This window comes from Tachypleus tridentatus, chromosome 11, assembly GCF_004210375.1.
Source record: "Tachypleus tridentatus isolate NWPU-2018 chromosome 11, ASM421037v1, whole genome shotgun sequence".
Lineage (NCBI taxonomy): Eukaryota > Metazoa > Arthropoda > Merostomata > Xiphosura > Limulidae > Tachypleus > Tachypleus tridentatus.
The window spans coordinates 88,262,725-88,282,833 of record NC_134835.1 but is presented as its reverse complement, the minus strand read 5'-3'; the positions used below and the strand labels follow the sequence as shown (position 1 = coordinate 88,282,833).

Here is a 20,109-nt window from a genome sequence, read left to right as displayed (position 1 = left end):
ATGTGACTTCAAAACTGTTTTTTTACTCAGTATATGTATATACATTTTCAAAGAAATCTCACCCAAAAACTCAGGTATAGACATTTTTTAGTGTGAAATTTGTCTTTTAATCCTTAACTGGCAGCCAACATCAACTGATAATGCTAGCTACAACATTCCTGCTCTTTAAGGGTTAAATTAGCCAACCAATGTTTTACATATTTGTTCAGAAATTCAAGGAATATAAAACAATCTCTAAGAAAATAATCAAAAATGGAGTTACGCATCAGTTTATAAAGGTACAAACAATGAGGAACAAAACTCCTGTATGTATTAAAATTATTTAATCTTTCATAGACTTACAAATTTGACTAAATAAATTTTCAGCTTCACTTTTATCAAATCACCAACAATACATATTCAATTCCAGATATTCCATTGTGAAAGCATTGATAAAACTTGTCTTAAATTACAAATGATTTTACAATTGCCAAGGTTTAAAAGCATTTATATAGCCATACATTTATTCACCAAAAATCACATAAAATATTTATATAACACATTACAAGGAGGGAAAAAAATCCCAAATTAATATCCGTTTTACAACATTAGCACAATTTGAAAAATACGGATAATACAATTTTCCAGTAGAACAAATTACTGAAGTAGCCGAGATGGCAGTCTAACCTCAAGACCTGAGAGAAAAAAATTTTAGAGGCTTATAATTAATTGTAGGTTGAAATATAAATGAATTCAAAAAGTAAAATCTTAAACTATTTTTCTCACAATTTGAAGAGAAAGTTTTGCACATTTCATAAAGTTGAAAATATTAAGAAGTCATCTTGTAATATTTTAGTAAAATTTCAAAATATTAGGTTGAGGAATAATTCGTGAGCGTTTTTAAATAATTTCATTCAAGCATTACATGCAAGACTATACAATACTTCAATGCATGAACACATTACACCCAAAACATTTATTATGATACCTTATTTCATGTAATACCTAGGTATATAGTATGCATTGTTTGAAACGAAATTGCAAGAAATTAAATGCGAAAAGCAGATGGTGTCGAAAATGCTCGATTTTGTCCACTTGACATTCCATTTAATGAGCTGAAAATGAAAGCAAAAATTAAAGACATGAAAATCAAACACACCATCTATTAGAGCAAAAAATTATCTACCAAATGACATGAAATATTTTGCGAAAGCGTTTCATTTATGAATATATTTTGTTAACTTGAAAAAACGCTCATGAATTATTCCTCAACCCAATAATACATAAAACTATTTCTGAATACAATATTTCTACTAGTATGATCCACTTAAATGATTTTTAACTGCAAAGTAATCTGTATATTTACAATATACACTCCACATTACCATTTAGCTATATTTCAACAGTATAGACCTCACATGTGAACTTAATCAAAAATTAAACATTTTTATCCAATTTAATTTTACTTGGTATTTCTTGAAACCTCAATTGTCATATACTTGCAGGCCAAACACCATTCTCCTATCACAAAGCATGTAATAAAATATTTGTACATAAAAAAATGTGAAAAATCACCTGTGAGATTATAAGGTTAATCAGCATACAAAAGACAAAAAATGTTTAACAAATTGTTACTTTTTTACTATTAATTATTGCAATTTAAAATCACTTAAATTCAAAGCCTGTGAAACTTTGTTTTCTGTTGAAACCTTACATATGAACTTTATGAATATTCTTACCTATATAACAGGGCATGTCTTATATTAAGACCTCATCACACGATTAGTTACCAATTATGCAGGTGATCACATCTATCAACTTGCTAGTAACTCAAAGTACCATCTGCTTCAGACTAGGTAGTAGTGTACCTACAAAGATTACAGAATTTGACTTATCACAGTGGGAACAGCAGCCGTGCTTTATATACTCACATGTACATGTATATGCTCCTGCCATCTGACAAATAAGGAAGACACTAAGTAATATCTATTTAAATTATTTGAGTTATGAACCACGTTCCAATATAAAAACAATAGAGCAATTTATCCAATTTTGAAGAGGTTATAGTGAAAGTATAACTAAGAAACATCTTTCTGCATTTATCATAATTTCCAATAATTTTAAGATTTATGTCACAGCTTTGTAATTGCTTCATTACACTATCTTTAAAATGACAGTTATGCTTGAACAGATTACTTAGTTTGGTTTTAAAGACTGTCACAGGTTGGACCTTACAAAGATCATAGGATGAATTAATCCACATTTTCCAGTATATTAAACACTGATTATTCAGCCATGTATTAAAAGGTAATTAGATTTTTAAATCAGTTCTCTATTCCTGAACAGAAACAAGTGAAATCATTCAGGCTAGCCAATAAGCAAAGATCACTACTTCATCTTATATTTCAGAACTGGACAGGAAGTAAATCCTCGCATATGCTGTTTATTATTTCCTTTTGTATAACACAACTAAAGTTATAAACTTTCTACAAACTACTGCATGTGTTATGATTATGTGAGCAAACTTTGACTGCAATAAAATTTCAAAATGTAGGGAAGTAGAATTAAATAATATATACATGTCCCATAACAAATAGTTTTAATTTCCCTACAACTTAATTTTTTTAAGTTTCTTTGCAAAAGGTGAATTTATTAGAGATGTATTTTGATATCTTTTTGACCTAGAATTACCCTTTGAGAAAATCTGGACATAGTATGCACAATTACAACTTAAGGCAGTAACCAAAGAATGTTTGGTTTTAACAAGAATTCTAGAATTGATAATCAACTATATTTGGCAAAAGAACGTGTACTCCTTTTATGGATTACCTAATGTAATAAGCCTAAAACAGGAAATTACTGTAACTTCTAAATAAATGCCTAAAACATCCACTACATTTCAAAGTGCAGCCACGGTTTCCCTAAAGAGGTTCAATAAACAAAACTGGATATAAATGCATGTGATCAACATACATTAAATATCAAGGCAATTTCAAAAAAATACATTTGGCAACATTTTTTATACAATTGTAAAGTATACTTGTATTATATATCATGAACAACAGCAATATTTCATAATATGACCACCTATTTGTTCTTTATTATTTAATATTGTAATGTCAACCACCAGCAAAAATGGCCAAGAGTATTGTAATAAAATTCAGGCTATATTTGCTAAGTGCATCATGTGATGGATAGATTTTTAACTTCATTTGAATACCTAGCAAATAACAGCAACTGTATAACCATTGATACACAAATGTTTTAAAGCAGTCCGTTGTTTATATGGGGTCTCATATCATAATTTAATACATTCAAAATCATTTGTTTATGTAAGGGGTTCTTTTGGGCACAATGTTGCTGACAATATTACTTTTTTCATATCACTGCAGGAATGATTTTGCCCATGTTAAATACACATTTAGACTGTCTCCCACAACAGAAATCTTTATGCTGGCATTTAAAAGAGAGCACCAAACTCAGTTTCAAACACTGTATCAGCAATCACAGTCATAACTGATGGTAAGTGTTGATTTATAGTAAATACTGCATGATTACAAATTTAATTGATACTGCAGATAAAATAGCCATCCTTTAAACTATTAGAAGCAGCAAGCAGGAGATGACAAAAATGGTGATTCTAGGTGAAAGAGGCAGAAATTCTGTAGTTATATATTTTATTTGGAGAATACTTAATTATAAGGAAGTATTGCTGAAGTAACTGTTCAATGAGTTTAGGGTTGTCACAATGGAAGTGGGCCATAGTCATGTCGCAACATAAACTCAATCGGAAATGCATGGAGAAAGTTATATTAACCCTTTTGCAGCAGGTTTATCAAATTTGTAGAAACTGAGTCACAAATTTCACTTGTACAATATGTGGTAACGTTTGCTTAATGCATTGTTTTAAAAACTGGTAATATTTTGATCTTAAGTATCTTGTACATGATTGATAATTTATAATTAAGGTTTTACTAAAAATTTTTTGATATTGTAGTTACATTCATTCAAACTAGCAAATTACATGCTAAGTGATTTTCATTTTAAGTATGAAAATAATTTTCTTGTAGTTTTCACATTTCATTTGCATACCTGTTCACTTTTTTTCTATGTAAATTTCTTTTAATAATACTCCCAAAATAATACGAAAACATTTTCAACCCAACACGACATTCATAGATGCAATTAATAGCAACACATCAATCATTCACAGTGTTAATGTTTATTGACACACAGTAGAAATTTGGGGAGAATGACTTAAGAACCATATAAACAAATTTCAATGTAACTGATTGAGAAATCTGCAGTTTTCTGATAGTTAAATTGCACTCTCCAAAATAAAATGGCACATGAAAAAAGGGTTGTTAAAGCACGAGTTTATTCTGTCTGTATATAAACTGAACTTACATTAAACAAAAGGAAAAACAAAACTATTAAAAATGTTTTACTTCACATTTCAATGGGCATAACAGTAATTAATTTTAATAAACATAACTTATAAGCCACAATCAGACAAATACTTCTTACAATGTTATAGGAAGTACATGTCATCAGCTAATCATACAACCCACCTCTTAGTTACAAGAGCTGCTTATCGACTCTTAGAATTACGAATAATTATTCAATCTCACACACATACATCCATTATACACATTCCAGTATTAAGTAATTATCATATTCAGACCTAGTAGTACAATTTTTCAATTTTGATTATTGCTATTAATTAGAAGTAAATTCAACAGTACCCATTGTTATAGTTACATAACTGACTGTCAGAGTGACATGATTAGAATTGGCTACTACTATTATGGAAACATGACTGCAGACTTCTCAGCAGAAATGATTATAAACATATTATCTTCATGAATTAACTCATCATTAAAATCCAAGAGAAAGTAGTTTTATTTGTATTATTTTCTGATAATTATCTTTGCTTACTTTTTTTATAAGCTTCATAATTTTCTTTCAATAGATATATCACCCATACAATTTACAGTTTCAATTAACATGAGATTTAAGGTCATCTTTCTAAAGTTCCCATAGTCTTAAATTTGTTTACATATTGTAAAACAGAACAGCACATAGAAGCCTAACTTCTGTCCAGATATCAGTTAGAAGAAGAGAAAGATTATTAAGAAACCTATCAGTTTAAAAAAAAAAAAAAAAAGGCCATACATTTTGTTTTCACACAAGTCGTGGATTAGGACTTCTGGCAAGTTCTATCATATTTTTAGTTAATTTCCAGATGATACATGCTCCAGAGTTAACACTAATCTGTGTCTGGTTAAATAACAAAAAGAACAAACACAAAAGAGAAAGACAGAGGAAATTGAAAGTACTTCAACAGTTACTCTAACCCAAAACACATGCATAGCCTTAACTTCCACTCACTTTTAAGCCTAATAAAAGCATCAAGAATAATACTGACCTCTTCTTTCAAGCTGACTCCATATTTTAAAACTAACCTCAAATGCATTTCAGCACTTTAAAACACCTGGCACATCTTCAAAATCTTCCTACATATACTTCTTAATTTCTCTCATTACACCAGTAGAACATCAGGATGCAGTCATAACAATGACCAACTGAATGAACATTTGTGTGAAGATATACATAATATTGACTAATAATAACATAATTGACTAAAACTTAAGTTTCTTTTATACTGTTTTACTGGCAATGGTATTATTTACATGGTTCGAAGTTTTAATTAACACCTACAACAATTCCAGCATTTACAAGGTGGTCACTTTTTTCAAGTGTATTTTCTCACGAGGACAGTTACATGTAAATATAATTCCTATTAATCATAAATTTTCTGTGTTCAAAACTGAATGGTGTGCATATTATTACTGGTATTCTTTTATTTAAAATTTGACATGATATTTCTTATGTAGAAAACCAAAAGAACTCTTTGCCTTTCTGCAGAAACATTGTACTTAAAGTATCTTTTTCTCAAGTTTTATTAATTTTCTAATATCCAGATAATCATAATACCATCATTTCCATTCATTAATACAAAATTTGTCATTATACACTTTAAACTAATAAATGATTTCAGTTTTATGATGAAAGTTCATAAGATTACTTGACATCATGTTGAGAACAAACGTCATGCAAGAACAGAAGTGGCAAATTTTTTCATAAACCCCTACATGAAAGTTTGCTTTTCTTTCTTTTAGTACTTCTTAAGTTATTATTTGAAGTTTAATCTATAAAGAAAAAAGGGGAGAGCTAGTATTCATAAATTAAGGTTCATTAGTTCACTCTGGTCACAAACTTAGATGAATACAACCAACACTTCTCTTAACTTAGTAAGGATACCTGTATCTCAGAACAGGCTTGGTATAGGTATTAACACTTTTATAGATATGGAGAGAATAAAGTTTTGACCTTCCTAGGGCATCTTCAAGTTTTCTTCACTTGAAGATGACCTAAGAAGGTCAAAACGTTGTTCTCTCCTTATCAATAAAAGTGTTAGTACCCATACCAGTTGTTCCAAGATACATTTTGTATCAAGTTGGTTTCTCGTCATCAAGAATTAATAAGGACACGATCATTAAACTGCAAAGCACAACATTCTTGTGCTCAGAGTTGTTTATATGTAAAAAACTGAGAACTTCAGTAAAACTGTGTGAAAACAAACATTTCATGAATGTCTATTTAGAATCTTGTTACTTCTTATTCATCCTATAAACATACCACGAATTTCCTGTTTTCATGTATTTTTCTTACATTTTATGTTTCAAACATTCTTAAAATTCACATCCATGAAAAATGTGAGGAAAGAACATGCAGTTGTCCTGTACTATTAGCCCGTATCAAAAATGACAAAAGACTGGCATAAAAAGTTTAAAAATTATCATCTGGAAAGTCAAGATTGTTTCTCCACACTTTACTTGATTATTACACCACAACCCTGTAGATATATTAAACATGCAGTTGTTTATCCATTGTACTAAATGTCACTTTGAAAACCTCACAACCTGAATACTTGTTTATAATTAATTGTAAAGAACATTAATACAGAAATTAGTTTTATCTGTACTCCTCTAGTTAAAACGACAATATTCCTCTAATCTTAATCCTAATTTGTACAAGTTTCTGGACAATTTCTACTTGCAGAAAAAATTGGTTTTTGTAACTTATTACAAATTAGGCCACACTTAATTGACTTAGGACAATTTTAATGTATAAAATTTAGTCTCAATGCATTCTTTAAATGTGAGATACAAGTTATGATATGAAAAAAAACCTTTCTATGAACAAAAAAAAATTGGTTTTTATGCCAGATTAAACAGCATTTTAAGGTGAAGATGATATACTGTGTGTGTGAGTATATACATAGAGAGAAATACTAAAATCATCAATCTTTGGTTACATGATACTATGGCTTCCCATTTGTAAAGAAAGATTTTGATAGTTTTATAGTCCTAACAGATTTTGTTTCAATATCAGTAAGTATATGAAATTCACATAATGTAAAATAAAATCTGGCTTTAGAAAAAGCCGTTTTTCCAAAACGTATTTCTTCTTGCGTAACGAATTTGTTTATTATAACACTGGGTTAAATTCACTAATCTACAAGACTCTTGAGAATCTCAAGTCACTTGATATGACTAAACTACTTTATTATTATAAGACAGAGTGAACTGGTTATCACAAAAGCGGAATGTACAACAAATGCTGGCATCTGGCCGCTGACAAAAGTTTGGAATTAACAATATAATATATAAAATAATCATGATTCACTCAAATACAGGAAGAGTCCAGAAGCTTTCATGACCTCTTCTGGAAAGACAGATATGACATGGTGAGGATATGAGAAGTTAAAAATGGACAGCACACAAAGAAAAACACTGGCTAACCTGCACTCCACTGATAACATCTGTGTAAACAAATTAAAATAGACATTATGGGGATGGGTAATCTAGCAGACTTGAAACTATAGTGTGTCAATCTAATTTTAATGTATTTCCTAGGATATCAATGTGTCTGTGACAACTGAAATTCTTCTATTAAGCTGACTGTAGGATAAGTTGACCTAGCTGATGCCTTCCTGTCAAGTTGACCTGCAGTCTTCCTGCCTCAAACATTAGGTACCTACAGCTTTCTTTGAACCCTGCCTGCCCTGGTAACATTCTGGTAGCTGCTTAATACATCCCTAAATTAAAATGTAAAAAACATTAGCTCAAACCGATTAAAAAAATACTTTACCAAACCTCTTCCTCTCTCTGATGCCAGAACAAACGACTTAAACACCTAACCTGTGTTATAAAAATTTTTTTCTTCAAATATTTGAAACATTGATTTTCATTGTAATATTAAACTCATTTAGTCAAAATATCTTGGCTAATTTCATACTTTATTCAATAAGGTAACTGAACTATGGAAGATAGTACTTAACATAAAAGTATTCTACATGCCTCATTATTACCTAACTACTTCAAATAATTTGAATTATTTTATTATTGTGGGGTAAAATGTTAGGTCTGATTATGACATGTGCCTTCACAATAAATTGTACAAAAAAAAAAAAGAGAGGGAGAGAGAAGAAAAATATAGAAACATTCAAACAAAGCCTTACCCATTATGTACAGAGCTGTTTACTGAACTCAAAATCTTCTGAAACTACCAGATCCATAACCACCTGCAACAACAAAAAACAAAGGATTGAAACATGAGCAACTAAAGAAAAATGTTTTAGCAAATTAGCAGCACCAATATAATAATCTGTTGCTAAAGATACTGAATTTGATAGGTGGTTGTTTGTAATTAAGCACAAAGCTACATAATGGCCTATCTGTGCTCTGCTCACTATGGTAGCAAAACCAAGATTCTAGTGTTGTAAGTCTGCAGAAATACGGCTGTGCCACTGGGCAGCGAAATTGATAACTATAACCGAGAAGGAAGTTTGGGCGAAACAGAGACCTTAGACGTTATATTGGCATTCTGAATCTTAGACTTAGTTAGCTGGAGTACATTTAGATGACTTGTTTATAATCTGTCATAAGTCACCTTGTGCTTCATTTTTGTACATTTCTAGATGACCGCCTTGACAACTACTGTTCTGTTAGCAAAGTTTTATGATAACACTCGTACATTTACATATTGTTAGGAGTGATGGGTGCAATGAGTGGGTTTTATTTGGGAACTTGGGACTGGCATGTATTTTAAGGAAGCTAATAATGATGATGTGCAATTTTTTGTAGCTATCCTAATTACAGTAGAAGCAATAGATGAAAAGCAGTGTAAACTGTGGAAAATGGTAACAGGATTTCAAAAGAAACTTAAGTTGTCACATTAAAGGGATATATTGGGTAACAATGACTTGCACAAAGTTAGAAACAGTGCTTCTGTGCTAAATGTAGTGAATTTAATCATAATGAGCATGTTCCACTTTGCATCAAGATTTCAGCAATTGGTTTACAAGATGAACTACTGAAGGAAAAAGAAAAGACAGATAAGGATGCAAGTGATAAACCTGAGGTTAGAATTGTAGGTGATTCTTAAACAAGATATATGGAAAGGATAGTTTGCTGGGTAAACAGGAAGAAAAGAATTAGATTATGGCACCCAAGGGCATGGGTGGATGTTAAAACTAAGAGCAAGAACATGGAACATCTTACCTTAAATTATCTCACTAAACCTATACAGTCTTTTGAGTTTGATACAAAAAGATACATTTGGCAATAGATATTGCGAAGACATAGTATAAACTTATACCATTCAACTTTTGAAAATTAGAATATATACCAGAAAGTCAAACCCATATTCCATGCCCTCCTATCATACACCATTTTTTAAATAATGTCAATAATTCTCTGACAATTGCTTTTGGATTATTTATAACTAACAGAAAGACTATTTTACTGATTTTTGTATCAAGCTATTCAGTGTACAGGCTTCATCACTGTTATAACCTAGATCACCACAGCTACATAAGAGAATGATTATAATCCACTTATAATTTAATTGGAAAGCCAGTTAAACTATAGTGGTGTTAGATATGTTCTTAACTGTATATTTAGAAGTGAAAATGTTTTATGTGCTAAAGCTGACATTACAAAAATGTAGGAATAAATTTAATTGAGCGAGGAAGATATGAAAAAAATTAATTTTGTATATTTTTAAATTAATTGTTATAAAAGTAACTAAAATATAAAATTAAGAAATTAAATAAGAAAAAAAAAGTTAATATCTCATTGACATGTAAACAAGCCGAGTTACACAATTTCACACTGTTCACCACAACTCATTGCTTAAGTTGGGGACAAAACTAATAATTTAAAAGCAATGGCAAATTCAAAATATAAGCCTGTTTTTTTTTTAGTTTTTTTTTTTTTCCAAATATACACAGCTGCAAGATCTTAAATTCAGTTTTGGGTTGAAAATGAAATAAATTTAAAATTTCATCCAAAAACTATGTATAAAAAGAAAAACATTGTTAAAATAAATGTTAGTGTTATTGTCACAATTCAAATAAGTTAAAAAGTAATTCATTATCCTTTGACCATTTCTTTTTCATAAATATGTACAAAATAGAAAAAAAGCTAATACCACAGTATTTTATTACTTTTAAATAACAAAACAAAAAAGAATAGCAATCATGACATTAATGGATCATTTTGTCTAATGGTAAAACTTATTATGCTAAACTATTTAAAGATGAATCAAACACTTAAATTCCTAACTTAAACTTCTACTTAACTGTTAAACTAATCAATGTAGAACCTGTCTTCAATTTCCTAGAAGCTAATTTATAACTTTATAACAAATCAATATCTTACCTCCATAAGGTCCTGCTCCTCTCTGTGTAAAGTTACTTCCACTTCTCATTGCTCCTCCTCCATAATTGCCACTGTATCCAGCTCCAAATCCACCACTCCAAACACTGGTGGGACCTATAATTTATTTTCAATATCTAATTTGCAAAATATAAAGTACTTAGCTGTTTATAACAAACAATTTGATAATTTTGCTTACATACATTTCTTTTAAATCATTGTTTGGTGTTATGAACATGTGGGTTTAAACATCAGTCCTTCCATCTAGGCATCTTGAAGTGTCCTTATGATGATGATGTCTTCCAACCCAATCAAAATTTTCTTGGCTAAATGATAAATACGTATCCCTCAAAACAAAAGTACAAAAACTATTATTAGCCAATTCCGGCTTGTTATTACCACGTGGATTTGATAGCAGTGCAAACATACCAAGATAAAGTTTTCACAACCCTCACCCCCACACTAACCAAAAGAACACTTATTATGATTCCAGCCACTAGAATTATTAAAAACTAGAAAAACCACAAAATATGTTGTCAGAAAGAAGTGTTCAAAATCTTACCTTGTCCAAAACTACCACTTCCACCACCACTGTAGCTCCCCATCCCCTGACTACCAAATCCTCCTCCAAATGCTAGATAGGTATACAATGTAGTATTACATGTAAATAAAACTGTGTCTAGAAGAATTAGAACAATTCAGAAAGCACAAAATAGTTAATGTCTCACAAACTGCATTCAGTAGAAGAAATAAATATTCTGATATGTATGAAAACACTTTTTTGGAGACTTCATCACAAAAACTAACTGCAATCAAAGAGTGCTAAACTTTCTTCAGTTTCATAAAACAATCAATTTTTATTTGAGGTAGCAGCTAATGAACATGTCCATTTTCATCTATATAGCTATGAATAATACAAACCATGTTACTAACACACAAGGACATTTAATTAGTGTAATTTGATAAAATAATTAACCAAGTGCTTTTAACCTTTATACTACAAACTACAATAAGTTTGCTATATCCAGAAAAAGTAAAGGACAATCATCAAATTGAGATTTTTTTTTTAAAAAGACATTTTTTACTCTACCTTGCATAAAGATACTGCAGTTAAGATTTTAAAATAAAAGTAGGGGTCTACCTTGTCCACCATATGCATCATCTCTCATAGTTTGTCCTCTTCCATAAGAAGATCCCCCATAGTCTCCTCGTTCCCCTATTGAAAATTAATGCAATGACATAAAGCAAGTGAAATGATATTTCAATAACTTTTATTGAATAAATCATCAAGTCATCTTCACTATGTTCTTTAACTTCATGAACCATGGCATTTATAACATGAAAGGATATGACCTCTACATAAAATATACAAGCTGGAACCTAAATTTGGTGCGTTCACCAGTAAATCAGAAAAAATTAGAGGATCTGATATCAGTGAATTATTTCCTTTTTTCACTCATTACAAACACGCACAAAACATTTTATAATGTAACATGATTATCCATTGTTTAATAGAGAACATTTTTATGATAAAATTTAAAAACAACTTGAGTGGATAAAGAAGACTATTACTACTTTAACATGGCAACAAATGTACATTATGACAAAGTTTTGCCATCACCAGGTACAAGATCTTTTTAAACTAAATGTTTTATGACAGTTATGAAGTTCAACTTGTAATAGGTTTTGTCATTAACCATTCAAGCTTAATCCAAATTTTATTCGTCACAAAGTGGGCCCTCATCTGAAAAGTTTTTTTGCAGACTTTCAGATCTTTATGTGAACAGTAATACAAGTGTTATTGATTTGTTGTCTGAAGAAATGTGACAAGGGTGCTATTATTAGATTTTTAGTGAAAAGTTATATAATGGACTGTACGTGCTTTTTCTACCATTGGAGAACTGAACTCAATTTTTGTTCTGGAAAATCCACCACAAACCCATCAGGGGATGGAAAACAGTGAAATAGTAAATTTTATTGTGTGACTTATTGAGATAAAGTCTGAAAACTATTTTAATAAGTGGTAATGATAAATACTACATTTCTAACAAAACCTTGTAAATTAACCAAAACATCTCTTTATAATTATAAGATATAGTAAAAAGTATATTACATTAACTATTAGGTTAAAACTGTTTCACTACTTAATAAAAACAAAAAATTAAGACATGGACATTTTAAATATGAAAAGTGCATTTTGTCCACTTTTTGAAGGTTTTCTAGAAAATTTTCTGCAAATTTTGGGTAAAGCATTTTTTTTTAAATAGACATTTAACAATGTTTCAACAACTCCCTAAAACAAATAAATTAAATATTGTTATTTATCTTTAATTCACCTATTTTTGAGTTAATTATTCACAAAGTTCACCTTTAAATATTGCTGAGCTCAAGCCCCTTTCTCACTGAACTTTTTGAAGAATCATAACACATGATTTTGTTTTATCCTAAAGTCTGCCATATTAGACAGCAGTGCATACATATTATAGACAGTGAAGTAATTTGAAAGTGTCCTTCCATGGTTGTGCTACAACCACCATGTATACCCTTTCACAAATTCCATGCAAAGTCTCCATTACCTCCTAATGTTCTCCAGGTAATTATCAAATGTGAAGCTAAATTTGGTCCACCAGTTCATTCTGTATGGCCCATGACATGCAAGAATAAGTATTTTCTTAAGATGATGGAAATGTTTGTCATTAAGTTTAATAGTTTCAGCATGCACAGGGTTAAAACGTCCTATGATAATTTGTCAATATGACAGTTTGTAACTAAAGGCTTTTACAATTTCTGAACCAAAACCAACTAACTTTTGGATGAAAATTTAAGTTTTTAATACCAATGTTTTTTGTTTACAACTGACATGTCCCCACTTGATTTAAGCAATGTAAATGAACATGGATATCATGTATTCAAGATTTTTTGGAGTATAAATAGCTTAAAAATTTGCCATCAAGATTATCAGTTTCTTTTTTAAAGACACTCATGAAACATTAAGAGCAGCATTTCAAAAGCTACTGATAACAATACAACTTTGCAATAAAGAACAGCAATATATTGCTCAAAATTTCTTCATACAAGTGGCTTTTATCTTAACCTGTGCCACGTAGTTAAAATTCTCAAACAAAGTTCAGGATAAACCTTAAATAGCAATTACCTCTTCCTCCCCCATAAGAGGAATTTCTTCCTCCACCACTTGACCCACGACTACTTGAGCCTCTCATTCTAGCACTCTCCAATTCTTGTTTGGACAAAGCTTTTTTTACTTCAGTCTTTCTTCCTTTCAGAATATGATGCTTTTTCACTGCATTTAAAGAATTCAACATTATGCAATTCTACCATGATCCAATTTATTAAGAATATACTTCTTAGAAATCTCATGAATGTGCTTTGTTTAAATCCAAACAAGATGACAGAAAACTGTTCATGATTACAGTACTATCTACACTTAGATTTATCACTATCACTTTCATTTGCTACTGACAAAACAGATGAAGGCCATACAATTACTCAATGATAAGTTTTGATCTTTGCATTTTTAAATGTAAACTATTAAACATCTTAAAAATTCAATTACACGAGCAAACTATGAGCTAGTGATTTCTTTAAAAATGTTAAGAGTAGAAACATGACATTTATTCATTTTAACCTCCTCAGTGGGTGGAATAGATTACAGCAGCCTCATGACCCCAAAAGTAACCATTTTCTGCATTACAACTTTTAATGTGTATTTTCATGAAATTTTTCATGCTATGGGCAAATATTAAGTCTTTTGTTGACAAAAAAAAAACAGAATTTTTAATGAAACATTTTTTTACCAACGAATTTGTACACTGAATTATTACTATTATTTTTCCTAATCTAACTCAATAAGTTTCTAATCTTTACATTTAGTTACTTATATAATAAAGAATATACTTGAAAAATAATATATTCACCTGTTTTTTTTTCTCTATGGCACATATGCCTTAACTTGTCAATGCAACTCATGAGAAAAAAATTATTAAAACTGAACAACAAAATAGATAATGCTCGGTAAAACTAAAAATAATACATCACCTGACAGGTTAAAACTTAAAATTTTGAGAGGAAAGGACGTGTAAAGTGGGCATGGCATTTCAGATTTTATAGTTTATAGCCACACAGACAAATGAGGTTGAAGGTATACCTTAGTAATATCTATATTATAAAGAGTAAGTTTACTTCAAATTCCATACTTCTTGGAGGTGTAGGAAGCTCAAAAAGCAAATGTCACAATTTTCATGCTACAGAAGATTAAAGATTTTTCAAAGTATTTCTTCATAAAAACTTAAAAGTTTGACAATTATTAGCTGTTTTCATGCCAAATTTATTTGTACAGAACTACAACAAAGTAAAAGGGTTAAAACAACTTATGAAATACAGTACACCAGAATTAATAAATTATTATTACTATACATAATTATTTTACATTCCCTTAACAAAAACAAAAAGTATTTTCAACAATTACTTACCAAATTTTACTTAAAATTTTCCAACTAGTCCAAGTTGTACTATTGTTTAAATTCTTCATACAGCATGACACTCAACCCAAAACATCTCTTTTACCTCATTACAATTTATACAAATCTTATTTTGGTACCTTTTCTCAAAATATTTGTGTATATTTCTTCTCTGTTCAACATGTGTACTGTTCACACAATGTATGAACAGCCTTTTATTGTTATTTTAAGAGCCTGTTCATTAAGTGGATAAAATAAAAATTCAATTCTGTAAACAAAAACATTTATCTAATCAACAGTGTGCACAATGTCAGTCATGGTATGAACAATATTCTATACACTTACACACAATCTTATCAACACAGTCATAGTCATCAAACTCAACAAAAGCAAAACCACGTTTTTTCCCTGTTGACTTTTCTGTAACAATATTAACATTGACAATATTTCCATACTGTCCAAAATGGTCTCTCAGATCATCTTCTTCAACATCCTCCTTTAGTCCTCCAATAAATATTCTTTTCACTGTTGCCTGTGCCTCTGGTTTTCCACAATCCTTTAAATAAAATAAAGGAGAATAAAAAAATATGGAAACAGTTTATAAAACTTAGTTCAAAAATATAATACATAATATACAATGAGAAACATTTAATTAAAACGGTAAATGAAAAACTCAAAAACACATCATAAATCCTTACACTTCTGCAGCCTAATCTAGATTGTTAGCAAAATGTATTGGTACATGAGCTTAATATGTGTACAATGTACTTGACACCAAAACACAAACAAAAAAAATAAAAAACACTTTCAATTCAGGGATTAAACTTAAAACTATACAATAAGGCAGTTCTGACAATAACTGTGGACACAACTCATTTACCTAACATATTTCTAATAACAAAGAGAAGGAATGATGCAAATCAATGCTCAGTATCTAATTAAAAAGATGAAAAAATAAATCTTTTGAAGTAACTAATTGAAATTGAGTCTAAGTTTAGTTAATTGGAAAAAAAACATCACCTCACTATAAACATTAACACTAGCTGGAGAGTGACAACGTAATAATCTAAAGCAAATATCTAACTAGGCATAGCTTGGCAATTGAAACAGATCGAGGTCCTTGCACACAAGTTAATGGAAAAAGCTAGCAAAACTCTTAAATATCTTTACCTCCCGTGGAACTGCTCGTTTTGGTTCGACTTCTCTACCATCAACTTTATGTGGTCGAGCAGCCTGTGCATCATCAACCATATGAGCTTTTTTGTAAGTAATAAAGCCAAAACCCCGAGATTTCTTTGTGTTTGGATCCCTCATCACTACACAATCCACAATTTCTCCCCATTGTTCAAAATGTGCCTTTAGAGATTCTTCTGTTGTTCTGTAATCAAGACCTCCAATAAAAAGCTTGCAATACTGTTCAGGCTCCATGTCATTCTAGAAGTTATAGAAAATAAATATTAAGTTACTAAAAAGAAGTTACAATACTGCAATTATACAATACAGACAACACATTAGGTTCCAAGTAGAACTGGTATAATGCTATTGCCTATTCACACCTTCTAAATAGCAACAAAGAAATTCGTTTGATAATAAATTAGCAATTTTGAAAAGCAGACATCAGATACAAGTTTTAAAAGTAAAACATAAGAAATTATGATGAAAAGGCTATAACTTTGGGTAACTTCCCACACAAAATTTATTTTTAAAGCAAAAGTATGAATTCTAATGCAAAAAGAAGTAATCATTAGGACTTTTGAAAATAAAATTTATTTTGAAATGCTCACATCAACTGTTTTCCATACAAAAATATGAAAAACTATGGTACAAAGATTTTTTTTACAAAAAATACTTAGAGATCAAGGTGTGTATTTCGATGCAAAAACAATACTTCAGATGACCTAAAAATGGATAAAAAACAACATATAATGCAAATGCTGTCTTTTCCAAACACCTGAAGTCAATGTTTATTTACTGTAGAAATTGATTATAAGTGTTTCAGAATGTTTTCTACTTTAATCATAAGTGGGAAAAACTTTAATTATGCAATTTTGTTAGCATAGAAAACAATCTTATATGTGCACTTTGAAAAACCACTATATCAAACAGCTTAAAGCTTATCTTTATTATCAATGTGTGCCAATAAAAACAAAGTTGTAATTGAAATGTAGTTTACAATTCAAATGAAAATACTTAAATTCTTATTATTCTGTATTTGTCAACTAACTATTCTCCTTATCAATTTTTTTATAGATTTTTTTCAAACCCATTTTAAAGCTGTTAGCTAGGCAAACCAATCATAAACTTATAGCGATGAAAGAATTTATTCATATTAAATGTATTTTTACAGATATTTATAACCAATATAGCGAACTTTGTCCAACATATCAACTTTTACAAAAGTCTGAGCTTACCCTGGTATCTATAAAACAAAAGGAGATTTCATAATCACATTAGTTGTAAACCTAAAATATTGTGACTGATAGATATCCACCAGTAGTAGTTACCTCTACTTATTCTATATCATATGATGTAAATGATATGACGTTCACACCACTCTTATCATAAACTATTGTGGCACACATTCTTTCACTGTAGTCACACCCAATAAAATGACACATGATAAACAGTTGTTAGGGCAGCAGTCTGTTTATGCCCTAAGATATGATGTTAAAGCAAGTAATAGCCAGGATAACACACAGACATTTATATACTGATTTATGAATTATGCAATCAACACCACAAGGTTTACTGAATGGCCTTATTCCTAGAAATGCAAATAATTTTGAATGATTTAAAATTGTTTCAAATATCAAATGCTTCTGCATCCAATGAAACTGGCCAGAACAAAGTAGAATAAGAGAAACTGTTTTACGTATTGTGGTCTTTACAATTTGAACCAACATCCTGTTTTTGGTTAACATCCACTCACTGACAAATGAGAGCAGTAGCAACAATCTCAATATTTTTAAAACCAGTTTACAACTAGTGGAACTACAGCTCCCTTGAAATAAGTCATGCAAATGCAGCATATATTAATACTGTAAACATTTTCTTTTGTTTTTGGTGTACACTAATTAAGATTTTGTTTATGAAATATCTGTTTATTCATAACTCAGAGTTTACATTCACACATTTCAGTGGCCAGGGACAATAATTATCTAGGACCTCCTAAATTTAGGTCAAAATTATCAAGCCTTCTTGCTTGTCTGAATTTGATAATGATTAATATCCATTCTTATGACCTAATCTTTTAAAACATTGACTTAGTTTCTTAATTACAAACATTGTGTCTATAAATAACCTGAAAAAAATCACATTACTGCACATGTAATATTGCTAGTCCAGACCAATTAAAATTATTGGTGTCATAGCAGCCAACAGGGTTCACCACAAAGTTCCATATGAGCTTGTCTGTGTATATACATAACAAAATCTGAGTTTAAAAGTATCATTTCTTGGTAAGAATAAGAGGGCTAGTAGTGGGCCCACAACAATGGAAATTGCAAGACTTTACAGAGGCTCTAATGATCTCTTAAAAACTCAATGTGCTTAAACTTTATGTTCCTATAAAGATTTTGCTGAAAAGCTCTGGTTTTCTTATTATAATGTAGTTTGTGAAGTATACGTCCAAATCTCAAAAGCTACTGCATTAATCACCAACAATCATAATTAGATATTTTTACAGCTGAGCAATAAATAAAACAATTGTAAATTCTACAAATATTATGTTTCATATTTAACCAATAAAAAGTACAAAAAGGGACTAAGTTTCAAATATTATAATAAACTTTAAAATATTGTTTTTCTTTAGTGAAAATGTCAAACAGAAAAGTTAAGCAATTTCATGTATAACCACATCTATAAAGAAATAGTTCAATAAAATCTACTCTGTGGCATAATGCTGTGATGGTAGCTCATTTTCAACTTAAAATGTCAATAAAATCCTTCTTCCCATGGATGGTGAATATTATTAAATGTGAAATACAAGAACTGTCAGAATTGCAGAAAAGACCCAAAGCCCGATAGCCTTCCATAGGAGCTAGCAGTTACACCTGCCCAGAGGGTGGGTATTTCTGCATTTTTCTTTTTAAAAAGGTAGAAGGGAAGTTTTAGTGTCATAAGTACTAACTGGACATATCGAATATAAATGTAAGATTTTTCTTTTTTTTTGGAGATGGACAACAAATATTCCATAGTAAAAGTTTTTAACTTTAGTTAAAATAATCACTTCTAAAACAAGTTTAGAAATAATGGTAATAAGACTTTCGCTGACAATGTAAATATTAACATCTTAATTCACGTTAAATTTAATCAACCAATTTTGAAATCTTAAATTTAAAGAGATCGTGACAAAGCTCCAATAATAGTTGAAATTGAATCAACCAGAATCTTGAGTGTTAGCATCTAGTCACAGCGAACTAAAGTAAATATATAACATTCAACAACGTATTTGAGAAATAATAACAATGATTTATCTTCAAAATTACGAATGATGTACACACTAATTCTAAAAATAAAAGGTGCACAACTAGATATTTCTTAAAATCACCATAAGGCATAACTGCTAGTGAAATTGAATATTATCACTTTTCTCCCATTTTTCTTCGCAATGTTTTTCGTCGATTTAATTACCTAATTAAAGTAACATCGTATAATCTTAAAAATTCAAATTACTATATACAGTAATGGAACACATATACTAGCAGATTACTCACATCTGAAGAAACCATGTTATCACTATAACAAAGAACTTTAACACTCCAGAACAACGCGTGAATATGAAAATTAAAATGGTGGTCGTCACGTGATACGTGATGTTGTTTCTTCGAGAAGTCCGTTAATGAAAAACTTACTGCAATTTTATC

At 30.0% G+C, this 20,109-nt stretch overlaps 1 protein-coding gene across 4 annotated transcripts; it reads right to left on the bottom strand.

Annotated features, from left to right (window-relative positions):
- Positions 1-306: 306 nt before the first annotated feature.
- On the bottom strand, positions 307-20,093 carry LOC143232704 (heterogeneous nuclear ribonucleoprotein A1, A2/B1 homolog). 4 transcript variants are annotated; one of them, XR_013017678.1, is made up of 10 exons: positions 19,960-20,093; positions 16,415-16,678; positions 15,590-15,800; positions 13,921-14,067; positions 11,908-11,982; positions 11,329-11,400; positions 10,770-10,883; positions 8,567-8,629; positions 1,719-1,847; positions 307-1,094 (listed from the first exon to the last, which is right to left on the bottom strand). XR_013017678.1 is itself a non-coding variant. In XM_076468452.1 (9 exons), the coding sequence occupies exons 1-8, from the start codon at positions 19,972-19,974 to the stop codon at positions 8,595-8,597; spliced, it is 933 nt and encodes a 310-aa protein (XP_076324567.1). In that variant the 5' UTR covers positions 19,975-20,093; the 3' UTR covers positions 7,581-8,143; positions 8,567-8,594. The 4 variants fall into 4 exon arrangements, 2 of the variants coding, with proteins under 2 accessions (XP_076324567.1, XP_076324568.1); XR_013017677.1 differs by having other exon boundaries at positions 307-674; XM_076468452.1 differs by lacking the exons at positions 307-1,094; positions 1,719-1,847 and adding an exon at positions 7,581-8,143.
- Positions 20,094-20,109: the final 16 nt, after the last annotated feature.

What these genes read in the sequence shown, in the direction of transcription:
- LOC143232704 (XM_076468452.1), bottom strand. An exon ending in CTCTTATGGGGGAGGAAGAG is followed by an intron (nt 11,983 to 13,920) that starts GTAATTGCTATT and finishes AATTTTCAATAG; the next exon opens with GGGAACGAGGAGACTATGGG. An exon ending in AAGTGGTAGTTTTGGACAAG is followed by an intron (nt 10,884 to 11,328) that starts GTAAGATTTTGA and finishes AATAAATTATAG; the next exon opens with GTCCCACCAGTGTTTGGAGT.